Here is a 17,307-nt window from a genome sequence, read left to right on the forward strand (position 1 = left end):
TGCAAGCTGCACAAGCAACTGATCACACTTTCCGTGGAGGATATGTACGAAGAGAACACTTTCAGCACAGGTAAGCACTATTTGGTTGACATGCTGTATATAATGTTTACATTAACGTGTATATACAGATGGCTACACCCAGTCGAGGAGCGCGAGTCCGTCGATGCCAGCGGACACGTGCCGAAACTAAATGAAGAGTGGCGAGACCATTCCGGACAGAGGAAGCGAGTGCAGAAGAACTGCAAGGTATGCACAATTTTGACCGAAGATGGCAAGAGGGGGGCCACCACAACGTACTATTGCGATGGGTGTGACTTTCCGGGGCCAATATACTTGTGCACGAAGCCGAAGTGGCCAATGAAGGGTACAATCAAGAGCTGTTGGGACGTGTGGCACAATGAATACAAGAACGGCGCTGAAATTCCAGCGCACAAGAAGGGTAAGATCCGAGTGCGCGCGGCAAAGACTACAGGATCTCCTGGCAAGTCTCCTGCCAAGCGCCGCCGTGCCGCTGCTGCCTCCCCAGGATAAATTCTGTGTGATCAATGAAGTAGCTTCACTATTTGCGTCTCTCTTGATGTTGCGACTGCCATCCCGTCTTTATCCACGTTTTGGAGGTGTGTGGATGCACTTGTTTGATGACAAGGAGTATGTTAGAAAGTTTGTATGCACGGCAGTCTCGACATCAGTTGATTGCAGGAAAATGGCACTGCATTTCAGTATGCCAGTGCAGACGCCCTGTTTGTGACACGTTTTTCACATTATTAGAGATTTTTTCTGCTACCCAAGTGGCACACACCACACTACAAGCTGTATATATACAGCGCAATCCCCCCATGATATACAGCTTAATCAGTGCTCGAGATGACTTGATCATTTTTTACCCGCCTATCTTCTAATCCTTTCCCGCGTTTGTATACAATTTCCTATATGTTAATGCGATGTATATACAGCGTTAGGGTGTGGAAAATCAGCCGGGTTGAAGGGGTTAATTTTGAAATTTCTAAGCTAAATATTAACACGAAGATTGCATATTTGCTTCGCCAGCCCGCTTTTAAACGGTAAGATGAGTGCCATTTCCCGATGACCAAAAGCATTTCTTTTGTGAGGTACGGTTTTAGAATTTTTTAATCCTGAAGCTTCCTCAATGGAGAACTTCTAGTAATCATCACTGTCATCTCGGACGTGCAAAAAATGTAGTTGTGCTGATATTTAACAGAACTCTGACGACACCAATAATTGTGGCAGCTCAATTAAAGTCCAACCTGACAACTATTTAAAGATGTTTTAAACACAAAATACATTTGGGAGCATCATATAGGTCTATTTCTACTTTTGGGTACCTCGAGTCGAGCTTTGTAAAAAGGATATCTGATACCTTGGCCGATTGCAAAAAGTACGTATTTTGAAAACAAACGTTATAAAATGCGATTTTCCCAAAGCTTACATCTTCTGTCATCAATCTTGGACCATGGAGTGTACCCAATAATGCGCGGCCTCACTGTCAGACCCACCCTCCCTCAACCAAGTGCATTATGTCGGGCGTCTGCTCGCTCGTCGCGACCTTCGTCGTCCCAGGCGTGGGCGGTATCATCGTCAACGCTCTAGGCAACATCATCGAGCTTTGCCAGGAGCTGGAGGAGAACGAGAAGATGTGCACAGCTGTCTACAAGCGCCTGCAGTTCGTCAGCGAGGAGCTCAGCAAGATCTCGGACGAGGAAGCCATGCGCCAGAACCGCGTGCTCTTCATACGATCGCGAAATTCCTCAAGTTTCTGCAGAAACAGTCGAAAAAGAGTTTTATCAAGCGCCTCGCCAGTAATCGCAAAGTGGTGGCTGCCATCCAAGACTTTAACGAAGACATCGACGAGCTGTACAAGCTTTTAAACCTCGTGCACATGCAGGAAATGGCCAAATGGAAGCGAGAATGGGACGAGGGTCGACGCAGACAGGAGCAAATGCTGCTGAGCATCGCCGGCGAATCCACGCGGATATGCAGAACAAAGAGAACAATCTGGTGGAAAGTCTGGCCATGCTGAAATACGAAATGACCCACAAGAAAGCGCAAAACTCCATGGCTACACTGGCGATGATGAAGAGGACATTCAACAAGATCACCCGGACTTCGGGGGCTAAAGTCCCTGCTGTGCCCGACTGGTTCATCTCGAGTGACGACGTGGGGTTCGACGCCAACGACCAGTTCGATTGCGGGTCGTACGGCTCCGTGACCAGAGGAACGTGGGGAAAAGGAGCCAAAGTGGTGATTAAGTCCCTTCTGATGGACGACGAACAGGCCAAGGAGTCGTTCTTCAAGGAGGTGCAAGTCTGGAGGAATCTCAACAATCCTCACGTGGTCGAGCTGTTTGGCGCGTGCCATGTGAGTACGCCTGCGTTCTTCGTGTGTGAAGACGCGATCCACGGCAACTTTGCGGACCATTTCATGCAAGATAAGAGCACTATTTGGAGACTGTTCCATCAAGCAGCAGTGGGTTTGGACTACATTCACTCGCAGAAAGTGGTGCACGAAGACCTAAAGTGCAACAACATTCTGATCGGTGCTGACGACAACGCCAAGATCTGCGACTTTGGCTTCAGCTACATCCGCAGTCAATCGGTGGGGCTGAGCAAGAAGGCGCAGACGGATACAGTGCGCTGGAAGGCCCCCAATGTCTGATGCCCAGGGATGAAGAGGCAGATGCCCTAAACAACCCGCGGTTTGCGTCGGACGTTTACTCGTTCGGAATGTGCATCATCGAGGCGTTTTCGGACGAACCTCCGTACGCACTGGTGTTCTTCGGGCGCCGTGTCATTTGCACAATGGGGGCGGGTGTCATTTTGGCGCGGAACTCCGCTCTGAAAAAGATAACCATTTCAAATTACATTACAGCCTACCCAAAACAATACCCCCTCTATGCCGATCACTTTTTGGATTTCGAATCTCCCGCGCTTTCCCGGGCTCCCGCTCCCAGCTTTCATTTTTTGAAAATGAACGGTGGGGGCCGCCAAGTTGTCGAGCGAATTTGGAGGCGTGGAATCAATTCGATGGGAGATCGAGTAGCAGCCGTGGTCAAGTCAAGGAAGAGCGCATGTGGTAGGAAGAAGGTGGTTCGAGCTGAGCTGTGCGAGAGAATCGCTGCAGTTCCTGTCAATGAGCGCGAAAACCAGCGTCTGCTTAAGCGCGCGTCCAACATGAGCTGCTACCTGGTTCAGCAGCTGATCAAGGAAGGCTACATACGGCGTGCGCTCAGACAGACCCGCCCACTACTTACACCCACGCACAAGTTGGCGCGCTCCGGCACAAGGACAAGCAAGTACGAGCTGGCACTCTCCCCTACGTCACTGCCTTGTGACGCTACCTCACTCGCCAATGCTAACGCGTACATGCTGCTTCTTGCAGCGAGCAGTCCCCCACCGCCTACCGCTGAAGTTCCAGAAGCCCCACTGGGCGCCCCTTCAGAATGTGGCGATGTAGTTGCCGTCTTAGATCCGTTTTTGTATCTGTAGTTGTACGGCGGAGCAAGAACGCCTGTGCCTTGCTTAGTTTCTCACTGTCTGCTCTCGGTCGTAAAGCTAGCTAGCCAGCCTCTCACAAATTAATAAACGCTCAAATGAACGAGGCGGAGCGCTGCGCAAAAAAAAAACAAATGGTTATCTTTTTCCGAACGGAGGTAGTACCTAATGTAGCTTTAAAAAAAACTATGCTCAGAGCGTTTACATTTAAGCCTTGTGGTGATTTCATTACCAAGGACTGGGTTCTGAATTGTAGATGATTCTACTCAATAGTCGAATACACGAACAGTAGACAAGGTTTCCATTGCAAAAAAAAAACACGGCTCTTACGGTACTTGGTTTTAAGACTCTGGACAGCTGAGCTTGGCAGTGTCTATGGAAGCATTCTAGGCGCGAAGACGACGGGTTTCCTTAGCTTGTTGCTTCTTCAGCCATTTACGGTACAGCTTGCGAAGGTCCTCTCTGAGGTATGGCGTGTCGTTCGGATACATCAATCCAATGGCGGTGTACGGCCCGTTATTAACTTGGCTCCTGTCAAATTTTCTTGTGCTGCCTCCGCGTCCTCCCCCACCACGGCCTCCGCGTCCACCACCTTTTCTTTCTTCCATAGCTGCTCCCGTATTATCAGACAGCTCGCGGGGTTTCTTGTAGTTCGATGCTGTTGAGGTCGTTGTGATCTCACCATTGACATTGTCAATGACAGCGGTGCCACTGCCATCACAAAGAGTGGCCAGTGTTGCCGCAATGATTAATGCGGGATAAAGTAGTCGCATGAAGCGCATTAGCAAGAGCCGCCTGTACTCGACGTTCGCTGTCTTGGAAAATGCCGGAATGCAGAGTCTCTGCCAGACTGGAATTGCCAGTTGGTTACTTAATAAGAAAAAAGGAGTGGAGAGCCGGAGGCACACGGAAAGATTAGAGGCAAATCTGTTCAGTACCGGTATGTTGAGCTTTGGAGTCATCACCATCACTTAGATCTGTAGTACAGATTCAACTTTCCTAAATGACCCCTCTCCATCTACGATCTCATCTACGATATCAAATATGATAGGTACCGGGTAGCAGCAGCATTCAGCCGATTGTATCGAGCTGTACAGTACACGCTCACAATGGTGTACTTTAGCTCTTAAACCTTTGCTAACGCCGATTAAAATATTCTGGATAGTACCCGGCCACGGCTACCGTGTACCCATATGCTCTTTAATCCATTTCTGCTGTAAACGACTGTAGCTACCGTATTTGAGATCTCCTACTTCAGACCCAATATTTTTGAAGTTGTATTGTTGCAAAATACACAAGATCTGTACACGTACCGACGCATCTCTATCACGTATTATTTAAACAAAACAATTTAGTTATCAAGTTCTTCTTCGGGAACTACGAAGTTTTCTATGTCGTGACGCGTATCCACAGCATGGCGCACTACGGGCACTTCTTCCAGCAACCGTCGTAGCAGCTCCCAATCAGGTTCACTGTCGGAAAGCTCCGTTCCAGCCTCTAAGTTTTCAGTAGGCTCAATGGATAGCATTTTTGCTTTCTCAAATCCGCTTTTAACCGTTTTGCGAGACAACGCATTCCACGAATTCTTCGTCCAACCTATTAATTGCTGCCGTGTAGGTGCTTTTATCTTAAACGGAAGCGTCGAAGTTGAAGCGCGTAGTTGTTTCAACCACCCAATCTGTTTTGAATATAGCGCTGCCATTGGCCATAGAGCTGGTGGTATTTGTAAAAAGCATGATTTCGCCTCCACTGCATGTATTGAATAGTAAGTACATGTAATGCCTCCTGGAGAGAAGCAGGAGGCGGTATGAATTAAAAGCTCTCACGCTTAAACTATGTACTTACAAACATCTCCTTTCCACATGCATGTTTTCTTCTTGAGCCCCTTGGAGAAACTCGGAGTGCAAATTTACCTCCCATATCTGCTACTCCTGGTATATCTGATGGTGAGAGTGCATACAGACTGACACAAAAAACGTCAATTTAACTAAATAAATGTCACCCCCATCTCTAAACCTAACCATTATCAGAGCAGACAAATATCTATTATAGTGATCGATTTCCTCGAAGTAATAGTGTTGCTGATCCGCGTTGCAATACAGGTACCGGTACAGTACTGGACTTTCCCGCCACCTAAACTTGCAGCCTGTCCGTCCGTCCGTCTGTCAATCAGTCCGTCGCTTTCCTCTCTTCCTGCTTTTGCCTGCCTTTTCGCATGGCTACACCCGGCCTGTCTAATACAGTTTCTTCCCATCGTACCGACCGCGCCTACCTTTCTGACTCGACCTAACTATTCCAAAACTACAAATATATCCAAAAGCGTGACACAATTAACTCGCGCCCTGATTGGGCAATACCTGCCGACCTGCGACACTGTCGCACAATCAGACCGTCTATCGCCGTCGCGATTGGACGTAAGGTAAACATTTCTGCCGAGCGCGAAACGCATCGATTGGTTGCAAACAGCCTGGCGAGCTGCGTTGACAATTCTAAATTTACATTTAGCTACGCAAAACCTGTATGTGCATCAAATTGGGCACGCTTACCACCGCGTTTTGTAGGGGCTTTGCAAATATTATTTTTAACTTCTCCTGGCACTCTCCACTGTCAGCGTGCAAGAAGGCGCGCGGCCGCACGGTCATTGCGCTATCTGCTCCCGTGCACCGTACCCGACGAATGCATGCGCGCACGATACATAGTCTTTTAGTCACTTTTATTGCATGTAAAGTATGTATTTGTTTGGAAATCTGATAATAATATATTAAAGATAAGCCAAATATTAATAATATGAAACATTTTACTATTTAGCTTAATAATAAATATCAGCCTTTTATTACCGTGCTATTGGCTAATATTTGGACGAACGTAATTGGTTAAAACAATATATTTTGCTAACATACTCACAGTTTGCAAAATGGTGGGCCCTACGTGCAAGCAATGCGAGGCGAAGATTGACCCGCTTCTGCTGAACCTGCAGCGGTCTACGACGGACCCCCGAGCGCGCTGCGTCTGCTGCGGGAAGCTGCAGTACGGCTACGCATTCCGTACAATCAGCGGGCGGGACATCGTGCGGCGCTGTATTGTCTGCGAGAACGACCCAACAGCGGTTGAGTTCTGGGAGGAAAAGCCCCCACCACCTGATTCGGCCGAAATGCGCCGCCAGGAAAGCCTGGCAAACGTCAATAAGGTGATGGGCCCTGACTGGTACCCCAAGAGTAAAAAAAGACACAGCCACCCTCGCAAGCTGACCGCCCGAAACGCCAAGTACATCGAGCGAAAGAAGCAGCAGAAGAGCAGGTGATTTGGAAATACATCCTTATAGCCCTTACCCCGCATAGTTTTGTATACTGGCTGACGGTGCAAGGCTTGGGGTCGCACATACTGTAAGCTGACTGTGGCGCTACCAAGCGTGTTGACGCACCTATAGAGCGTAGCGCGTTTCATATAATAATTAGCACGAGGTATGTACTGTGTACCTATGCAAGTTGGCCGTCTCTATCTGCATACGCGTCACCGTAGATGGTACGTACACTCGCTCACGTGGGCATACGCAAAACCATGTTATCTGTACCATCAGCCCTTATAGCGTGTATTGCACTAATTGGCGCTCACAATTTAAACCACAGTATTGAGTGGGAACTACGTGCGACGAATAAGCTGCTGTTTACATAGATACTAGCACTGCGTGACAGTGCACATCGTACAGATAGACGTGGCAAGTCGATGTGTCTGAACGCAATATTGTACTTTAGTGTCCTGTCCATAATGACCGAGATAAGAGCTCGGTTGAGTTGCGGATGACTATAAGGTGTGCCCGCCTCGCGCGTATATATCGCGTTAGCTACTGCTAGCAGACGCGCGTTCAGCATACCTGTATCGCTGCAGTATGGCCTGTGTCCAGTTAGTGACCTGCTTGGTCATATAGACTGACACATCAGAAGCGTAAGCACCGTAAGCCAGCACGACGACGCAAATGCACCGAGAAAGCGACAGTGGCCCTATGCATATGCTCTGGCTATCACGAGCACGTGGTATATACACCTTGCGGGATAAGGACCGGACACATAAAAAGCACGCCGAGTTGATAAGTAGGCAGCGAATGTACTTCATTTAATGTACATGAGCTACTATTCGATTCAAGCCTAAGATGTATACGATCAGATAATCATCCTACAGTCATCTGACTTCCTATGTTCGGCATACATATCGGAACCAGTAAATGCCACTCGGAAAGGATCTACGCCACTCTGTCAGTCAGTAGCTACGGAAATAAGCCAGTAAGAACGTCAGCTATGCACGTAAGATCAATGTATGCGGAAGATAGTGGATTGCCCTTCAGTAATATCATAAAGAGTTCAGCGGAACAATTTCAAGGCATAATATTGGTGTTTGTGGCGACCATCGGCAAATACTACCTGAAAAAAGATACCTCGCGCGAGGAGCCGACCAAACCGTGCTCTAATAGACCGTCGCAATCAAAGATACGGTGTCGACTGCCTACGTGCAGATGGTAAGATGTTTGAGTAGGATATTTACTCCAGGTAACCTGGGATTCCTCACCGATGTATGCCAATTTCGAAGCATCATTGATACTGACCCGTCTTCTGAACAGCATATATTAGCTTTGCAGCCACGCGCGCCTCCGATTCGTGTCATTTTGGAAGCAATGCGCTCAAACGAGATTATAGACAGAACCTTTCCGGGTAAGATGGTGCTCTTCTTGCAGATCCCGTTAAACCCTGGTCGTGTCTACCATAATATGTGAGCACTAAGGATACTGTGTGCGGTGTTGTTTTGGAACGTACAGTAATATACGTAGATCACAGTATACATGTACTATATGTTGCTTCGCTTTGAGTAGAAATTTTAAGCCCACCGCAGCGCAGCGGAGGTAGTCGGCCCTCTCTACACCAACCAACCATGCCCTAGCGTCCGCGGAGCGGACGCCCAGACGGCTAGTAAGCTTACTAACCTTACAGTAATGAAGACGGATTGCTGTGCGCACGCACGCTCCACCACAAATCTAACGAAAGCCGTAATCTTTGTAATGAAGGTCTAACCTGAAACCTGACCTTTACTATTGCGTTCATTTGGTGTGCAGAATTTCCAGAATAACTGTAAACGTCTCTGTCTAAACTAACGAAGCGGGGTGCGTTTCTCATCAACAGCGAGTTTAATGACTTGCAGAGCCGTGACATCCGTTGTGAAATGGCTATACCTGTGCGAAGTTCGTACTGCGAACACATACTCGATTCTGGTTTGATTCACGATTTACAAGAATAAAGTGTGTATTACATGTAATACATGTCCTTTGAAGTAACACGTATCTTAGCAATGTTTTAATATGGCTAAAATACCTGTTATTACTGTAATACTGTACATGTACCGTAGCGTAGTGTTGCAATTGTCAGTGCCCAGGGACCTGGTTCCTGAAGGTTCCAGGAACCAGTCCCTTACTTCTTGCAAATCTAACATGCGGTGTAGAACTTGGAACCAGTAGCTTACTTCTTGCAAATCTAACATGCGGTGTAGAACCTCTACACTCGCTGTCAAAGAGTCGTTGTACGAGAAAGAGTCGTTCTACATGTACAGTATTATAAAAGAACAGGTGTGACTGTGACGTTGCCAGAAAACTGTCTCTATTAATAATGGTGTTCGCCCATTTCACTCAAAATCAGGAGTTCAGAACAGCCAACAATGTAAAGTAGGACGAGCTGATTAAGAGTCCATAACAATCTGTGGCTGTGCAGCTTTGATACTAAATTTTAAACGCTACAGTTCCACGTAATCTAGTTAGCTTTAATACGCTTTCTCCAGCTCCATGGGTGCAAATTCTAAAGAAAAATTAAATCCGCAGTAAAGGTAGTGGAGAAAGCAAATATATAAAGCTCATGCTTGTTGTTTCAATTTACATGAAGCGGTCGCATTTAAATTAGCTAAGGATTGAGTACACAACTGACCTTGAGAGCAAGGCATATTCTATTATGATGGGGGTCATGGCTCGTCAACAGACAACATGATTCTTTATCCCATCCCACTATTCGTCGTCGTGACGCAATAAGTTAGTATTGATTACAGCATCGGATTACCGTATTCCTTATGTGATTGGCGACGCTCGGTCATTAGCGACAAATCCAGCAGCCAATCAAATTGATTTAAATTTCGTGTCGTCGCGCTTTATGTACCTTTATAATTTTGAGCATGTTATATAGTTTTTTCGATGCAGGTATCTTTTATGCTGGCAGAAAGGCTGGACCACCTTAAGAATACGTCGCATTTCGATACAGTACTATATGATAGCAGCGGCAACATTGCTCACGAGGAGAAGCCTACCGAGAGCCCAAGAGCGACAGCGAGATCCGAGGTGGGTGGGCCGATGGAAATACAAGCAGTCGTAGAAACCAGATCATCGAGGGCTAGGTTAAAACGGGCCCAATAAAGCAACCAGACAGAACAACTTCCGCGGCAATATCTACTGAAGGGGATACGTAAAAGTCGTGCTTCCAATGCACTTTGTCCTTATAGACGCTAGACTAGCTGTACACCAGATTTCAGTTTATTTGGTTCAGTAGCGGATCTTTTTTAAAGGGCAGTGCCCACTCGCACCTCTCCTCGAGCTGGAGATAGCGAGTTAAAATCACTGAATCAGCCACAGTAGAAAACTTGCAGAAAAAACGGTGGATGAATGTGCTCCATAAACCACGGCCACGGCCTCAGTGTGACGGGCTCAGTACAACACCGTAAAACTCATACATTTGGGAAAAGAAAAAGTACGTTAAAAAACACGCCCCACCTGTTAGTGGGTATCCACCCACATTAAAAGAACTAGGCACTCTTTGCGGAAGGTGTTCCTATCATTTACGTAAATGTAAACGGACATGAATTGTACTTATGCAGAACTGTACTGGTTTTGAATCCACTTCAAGCAGATGCTTATCGTAATTTTCTCTTGGCAAGGAGAAATCTAAAGTAAATGACAGTCTGGAAATATATGACATGAGCTTCTCTAAATGTGTCAACTTTTCGACCTAGTCATTTTCAGGATTCGAATCCAGGTTGTACAGTCGTGCACCTCCAATTCGACAGGGCGGACCATATCAACAGCGCCAGGGCATAAGTGCACAACGTAAAGCAAAAAACAAACCCAGTGCACTGATATTTTATTTGTTAATTCAGTACAAAATTTAAGCCAATCTTCTGCATAATCTTGGCGTCAGACGCGCGAATCGCGGCGCCGGTCGCGACAGGCGTCCGGCAAGGCGGCAACTTCCGCGGACCGCTTAAGAATACTCTGGACGGAAGTGCGCTTTACTGCCCGGGGGGTCTTAAAGCGCTCCGTTGCCCAACGAGCAAGTTCGGAGTGAGAGCATGCAGGATCTGACTTGTGCTTCTCGCACAAAGACTGCTTTTGTGGGACATGTAGTAGGAAGGGCGATGTCCCATTGTCTTTGGCGGTAAAAATCAAAGTGTTTGTTTGTATGAAGACGTCCGATCCAAAATTTAAAATCAGATCGATGCGTCGTGTCATCCCTCGGCGAGGAGGGGAAAACCGTTGAGGTTAATTGCTAGGGTGGTGATGGGCAAAGGTAATTGCGCATCCGATTCGCGTAATCATAAAATCTGGCAAGGTATCGACTGATACCGGTGTCGAATTGGAGGTGCACGACTGTATCCGGTGCATATCCGGTGCGAAACCAAAACTACACATATTGACAATATTGTCTTCAAATGCAAAGATATCTTTGAGATTTCTAAAGCTATCAGTAATCTCCAGTAGCTACTCATCCTGTCCGTTTCCCTCATCCACATCGCAGTGCTGAACGCCAATTGCCTTATGCAGGTACCTCATTCGCAGGTACGAAAAAAAATCGTAGAGACTGTTGGTCCGTGGTCTTCCAGCAAGTAGTAGCTCCAAAACAACAAGGCACCAGATACCGCATGAGTTGCCGCCTTGCTGTGTGCACCAGGTAATCCCCTGGTACGTGATTTGGTCCTTCAGACCTACCGTAGGCTCGATTACTAGCTGTACGCTTGACTTCAGCACTGAGAGATTGGTATTCAGCTGAAGTGGATCGAACAAAAAGCAAGTTTGCTTTGGTTTGTCTACCAAATAATCTACCCAATGCGTATCCAAGCAGATATTCGCAATTAAGCGATCGTTGGAAGGATCCATCGCTCCAAACCCTGCAGCTGTCTTCTTCTTCGTGCTGAGGCCTACCAGGCTGTGGTAACTCGGGTTAACCACGCCGACACTTGGATACATCTGCTTCAGCGCTAACATGGCCGAAATCACCGATGATGTATGTAACCAAAGATTTTCGCGGAAGTCCAAAAGTGAACAGCCCAGACACCACTCAGGACCTTGCCCAGCGTCACACGTCTTACTGCGTTTCTGTACTCCAGCTACGGTGACAAAAGCTATTAGAAGTGGTATCACTAGGTACGATCCGGTACGTTCCGGCATTCTTAAGATTCACTTACCTTTGTAATATCACAAGAGTCAATAAACGGCGAAGCCACGTCCTTGATTTGCCACTCAACACCTTCGATCCAATCCAGTGTGACTTGCACAAGCTGGAATCGATTGCGTGCCTCTTGAACATTCGCCAGAGCTTCTAGCTGACCAAACTTCGCGCAGCCATAGTTACTCCAGTGCGCAAGCAGATTCAAATTGTCAGTCGCCTTGATCGACTGAATCGCCTCGTGAATCCTGTCCAGCTAAGGGATCGCACAAATCTGGGGTACTTGTTGACCGACATTGTACGGTCTCACTGAAAGACTACCTCGCACTTCAACATCTACGAGATCTAGCGCGTCAACGACTGCCTTTGCAAGGTCTAGACTGTAAGCATGTTCCTGTAAAACAGCGGTTTCATCCAGTCTGGTCTTGCACTTCTTCCTACTGTATTTAAGCTTCATCGCCAGTTTTCGCGCCGCCGTAAGCTCTTTTCTACCTGCTAAATAACGCTTCTCGCGTTTCGAGAGTCCTCTGACGCGTGGAGGTGTTGCAAATAAATTCGGAGCTTCCGCAGACCCATCCATGGGTGCGTGGTTCATTTTGTGTATTTTCCGGTGCGCATACGGACGGTATCACAAGAAGACGAATCGGGTGCAGTTGGTTCCGCTAAAATCAATGTTGTTTAAGCTGAAGGGTCGCTAGCGACTGCTCCAACGAAACCCGCACTCTTTTCCTCCAGTTGATCCACATTTTCTGTCGCTTCAAGCGTGGTGGTAGTATTAGTAGACGGTTGTAAAAAGTGAAATTTGAGTCAGTTTTCGAGGTCGACGTGGTAATTTCGGATGCATCAGCTCTCATGACAAACTTGGTTATTTCTTCTTTCTGTAGAGAGTCATAAAATGATTTCATCCACTCAAGTGCTACGCGAAACGTTGGTGAAGACTGCAACGCATTCGGTCGACAATCTTTTCTGCAAGCGCTTTGGTCTGTATGAGCTTGTTCGTAGCCATAACGGGGGTTTCTCTGTGCACTTGGAGCACAACTAATCTTTGTGAGGCCTCCTACTCCAACATCGCCGTCGTCAATATTGTTCTGGGGTGCGTGCACGATCCACCGGTTCGAAAAGGTTCGAAGTGGTGGAACAATGGTCTCGTACTTGTTCTTAAATCGAAAATGCATTATATGTCTGCAGGGCAAAAGATAAGTTTGCATGAAGATACAGCCACACGTGAGACGAAGGTGTTCTGCTGGGAGGAGGAGGACGACCTAAAATGTGCGAGGACGGTGCGCATGACGACGCGAAGGCAGACCTTTGTCAATGATGAAATGGTCACGGAAGTGATGATCGAGACGGTCGAGACTACGGAGCACGTTATGTCGATGGTGATAAAAGCGAGCTTCGAGGAGGAGAAGGATCCTGAGGTCACCGCTGCGATGAGTAGCCTGTACTCTGACTTCGCATGCGAGAACCGCGACGACGAGTCAATGACGTTCAGTGCCGATATCGACGCGGATGTACACGAGATTCACGGCTTGCGCACTGGTGTGGCTTCGGATGAAGCTTCCGTGGCAGCGCTTCTGCTGTCAAAGACCGTGGAACAGCGCTACCTGATCTGGTGGCGCTATCGCGTCCTGTTCAAGCAAAGCCTGACAGTGTGGGTGAAGAGCAAAAGCAATTACGGCATTCTATTGGAGATGCTCGCGAGCCCTCTAGTGCGTCGAGGCTGAAACTCTACACCATGCGACAGGAGGTCTGGGTACGAAGAAGCAGTGGATCTACTCAGTTGTGATGGCTCGCTCGAACACGGACATTGCGCTGATGAAGAAATCATTTCAGGAAAAATACGGTGAAGACCTGGTTGGAGTCTTGTCTAGCAATCTAAGTGGCAACCTGAAGAAGGTGATCCAAACTGCAATGCGGGGCGAGGTCGTTGACTTCAACATGTCAGTCCACACGAGAGAGAAGGCTACTACAGACGCGGACAATCTGTACAAGACTGGCGAAGGAAGGGGGGCGGACAGGAAGAAGTTGATCGACATTTTGGTGCTGAGTCCTGCGGAGCATGTGCGCTACATCAACAGAGTGTACAAGGCAAAGTACAAGGCGGATCTCATTCATGTGATCAATGCCAAGTTTGGTGGTGATGCTAAGAGTGCGCTGCTGCTCCGGGTGCGCTCGATACTGGATCCGATGGATCTGCTGGTAGAGTTGTTCGAGACGACGCTGAGGAGCGTTGGCAAAAACAACAAACTATGTTGCCAGCCTTCAGGCCGTTTACGTTACAACCTGAGTGTGTTGGTTGTGCGGTACTTTCACCTCCTTGAGCGTATTGGCAACACGTACAGGAAGTTGTACCGCCAGGATATACGCACGCGTATCCGAAGCGTGGCGAAAGGCGAGTATTGCCAACTGCTTCTCTCTGTGCTCGACGCTGCGGCGAAAACGGCCGTGTGTCCTAGCTGCACTGCAGCGTCTGATCCGAAGGAGGATTGGTGTCGTTATTGCGGCGCTTCAATACAAGGCTCTACAGAGAAGAAAGCCGAGCGTAACTCATTTATAAGGTATCTTAAAACCCATTCTGGAGCTGAAGCCTGGCGAAAAACTCACGAAGTCGCGACTGCCCTCCAGGATCTGCACGAGCAAGGAATTGTCCAGGGCAACCTGAAACCGAGAAACCTGACGATTGGACGTGATGGAAAGGGGCATTTGCTAGAACTCCAAATTTGCAAGAGGGTGGAAGAGCAAACTCGCTTTTCTGTTGAGTCTCAAAACGAGGAGCTGCGATGGCAAGCACCCGAGTGCTTGAATGGTGGACAAGCGTCATTGGCGTCCGATATTTACTCCCTCGCGATGTGCATCGTCTACGTCGCCAGTGGGAAACCTCCATGGGGCTCGAATGTATCTGATATTCAGATTCATCAGGAGGTTTCAAGCCAGCATGCGACGCTTCCTCGACCCCACGGGATGTCAGATAACGAGTGGAATCTTTTGAAGCGCATGTGTGAATACGAACCCAGTAAGAAAATTAGCATTGGCGATGTGGTTCAAGCACTCTCCAGATTATCTTCGGGCCGTGGCATTTGCCAAAACATCTGATTACATTCTCAGCCGAAAGTTTTTTCCGAGTCCAAGTCGGTATCTCGACATGTGGGCCGATGGAAAGATGCTAAAGTTGCTGTTGAAACGATGAAACAAGCAATTGGAAAGCCTAACCGTAGCTTTCGAAGTGCGACTGACTTGTGGTTCTCTCTGAAACATCCATCGATTCTCCTGCATGTGATGACGGCGACGACGAATTTTTTGTTTGCGAATTTGCAGAACAAGGCGATTTCGGTATGTACCTACGCAAAACTGGTGGAATAACTGGGAACGGGTCGTTAAGGATGCGCATCTGGAATATCTTGCTTGATGCTGCTCTCGCTATCCATTATTTGCACAGCATCGGAATTGTTCACGGCGGTGTAAGCCACCAGAATATTCTTGTTGGCAATGATGGCCATGGAAAACTTTCCGGATTTATCTCGAGTTTCGAGGTGAGCAACAGCGGTTGGACTCGCCTGAAGAGGAACCAGCAAGTGGCGATGAATGCAGTATTCCTTCTTGTGTTAATGGACATCATATCGGATTCGAGTCCGACGTGTACTGGCTGGGCCAGTGCATTGTGGATGCTTGGGGGGGGGGCAGTCGGTGGCGGACGACGCTGCAGTGAGATGCGACGTGTGCATTACGAAGCGTCCTCTGCAGCATCGACCAGAGGTTTTTACTGACCCGGAGTGGCAGTTGATATTGGACATGTGTGCGACTGAGCCGGAGTATCGGATCGAAATGCCCGAAGTAGTTGAGCGCCTTGCTCGCCTTATTGCTGTAGATGCGGCCATCGACCAGTTAGCGTCAGACCCGCCGCCGCCAAAGCTTCTTGATTGTAGACAGCGAAATCGTGGACAATCGAATCTACTTACAGCCATGTCCGAAAGCTCGACCAGTGACGACTTTAGCTCCGATTCTGATTGTGATGACGACGATATCTACGTGCTGACCTCAGAGTTAAAAAACGAAGCTCTTGAGGTGAAAGTCAAGGAACTGAATCAAGTGGATTCGCTAAAAAGGTCTGCTGAACATGCTGCAGACGATTGTTATGGCAATAACCTTGAGACATTGCTAAACGCCGAGGAACATATGGCAAGATCGAGGTCGCACGGGCTTCTAATGGCCTCACAACCACGAAAACGCTACGGTAGGCCTTGGTGCTTACCGCCAAAACCACCTTCATCCAAGTGGATTCTATCCACTGACAACATCGCAGAAGCCACTTGGCAAGGTACTGATCTTGGTTCCGGGTCGTTTGCTGCTGTTCGCCTTGGTACGTGGATTGGAGCTCCGGTGGCACTGAAGAAGCTGAAACAATTTGACCTCAAATCAGCCCAAGCACTGCGTGAAGAGGCGAATATTTGGTTCACATTGAGACACCCGCACATTGTCAGCTTCTATGGTGCATGCACGAAAGGTTACCCGCTTTTCGTGTCTGGAGGCAGGCTCGACCAGTGCCGAGGCAGCAATGCCTCCGATAATGATGGGAAAAGAAAAGTGGAAGGGAAAGTCACCGATGAACAGATATGGGGATATTTACACGACGCGGCGATCGGGTTACAAGGCCTTCATCTGCATGGTGTTGTCCATGCTGATCTCAAATGTGACAATATTCTGATTATTGCTGACGGTCGAGCGAAGCTGATTGATTTCGGGTTAAGCTGCGTCCGAACGTATGATGGAGGGGCGGCTCATGGTGCCTTACACTGGAAAGCTCCAGAATGTATTCAGGGCTCTGGCCCTACGTTTGAGTCGGATATCTACGGCTTGGGAATGTGCATCATTCAGGCATTTTCTGGCCATTGTCCGTGGGGACGAAGCCCAGATAACGCTGTCAGAGTTCTCTTGAGAAATGGGGGATTCCCCAAAAAGCCAGTTGCCTTGAATCAAGTGCAATGGGAGTCTGTAAGGAGAATGTGCTACCAAGACCCGCAAGCTCGCCTCAAACTTGACTTCGTGGTTCGTGTACTTGCTCGTTGTCAAGAGCTTCACTTTTGGAGAAGTAAGTGACATGAAGCTATGTAGAAGCTTCTTACACGGGTTTTCCTCCTCCAAGATCCCTGGTATCTGTTTAAAAGGACAAATTCGATTGGCGCAGGGTCAGAATAAAGGCCAAGCTTCTCGCTTCGCATTACCCTTTAATATCGTAATTTGGCAAGGATTTTTTCTTACTACATTTATTGAATTTGATAAGCTCTAATACACTATTGCCAACACATTCTTCTGTGTTTGCCTTGTTGCTGACGTCGTCT

At 47.9% G+C, this 17,307-nt stretch overlaps 4 protein-coding genes across 4 annotated transcripts; 2 read left to right on the forward strand and 2 right to left on the reverse strand.

Annotated features, from left to right (window-relative positions):
• Positions 1–1,535: 1,535 nt before the first annotated feature.
• On the forward strand, positions 1,536–2,673 carry PITG_04474 (uncharacterized protein; the record flags this gene model as incomplete). Its single annotated transcript, XM_002906038.1, has 2 exons — positions 1,536–1,872; positions 1,922–2,673. 2 exons carry the CDS (start codon positions 1,536–1,538, stop codon positions 2,671–2,673), a joined length of 1,089 nt encoding a protein of 362 aa, XP_002906084.1.
• Positions 2,674–3,637: 964 nt separating this feature from the next.
• On the reverse strand, positions 3,638–4,830 carry PITG_04475 (uncharacterized protein; the record flags this gene model as incomplete). The annotated part of the gene is made up of 2 exons (XM_002906039.1): positions 3,638–4,220; positions 4,823–4,830. 2 exons carry the CDS (start codon positions 4,828–4,830, stop codon positions 3,896–3,898), a joined length of 333 nt encoding a protein of 110 aa, XP_002906085.1.
• A 6,456-nt stretch (positions 4,831–11,286) lies between these two features.
• Positions 11,287–12,307, reverse strand: PITG_04476 (uncharacterized protein; the record flags this gene model as incomplete). The annotated part of the gene is made up of 4 exons (XM_002906040.1): positions 11,287–11,386; positions 11,438–11,912; positions 11,987–12,227; positions 12,290–12,307. 4 exons carry the CDS (start codon positions 12,305–12,307, stop codon positions 11,287–11,289), a joined length of 834 nt encoding a protein of 277 aa, XP_002906086.1.
• Positions 12,308–13,257: 950 nt separating this feature from the next.
• PITG_04477 (cleavage induced protein kinase) lies at positions 13,258–15,064 on the forward strand (the record flags this gene model as incomplete). Its single annotated transcript, XM_002906041.1, has 2 exons — positions 13,258–13,680; positions 13,805–15,064. The coding sequence occupies 2 exons, from the start codon at positions 13,258–13,260 to the stop codon at positions 15,062–15,064; spliced, it is 1,683 nt and encodes a 560-aa protein (XP_002906087.1).
• Between the last annotated feature and the right edge of the window lie 2,243 nt (positions 15,065–17,307).

The sequence above is a fragment of the Phytophthora infestans genome, genomic scaffold, assembly GCF_000142945.1.
Source record: "Phytophthora infestans T30-4 supercont1.5 genomic scaffold, whole genome shotgun sequence".
Taxonomy (NCBI): Eukaryota; Oomycota; class Peronosporomycetes; order Peronosporales; family Peronosporaceae; genus Phytophthora; species Phytophthora infestans.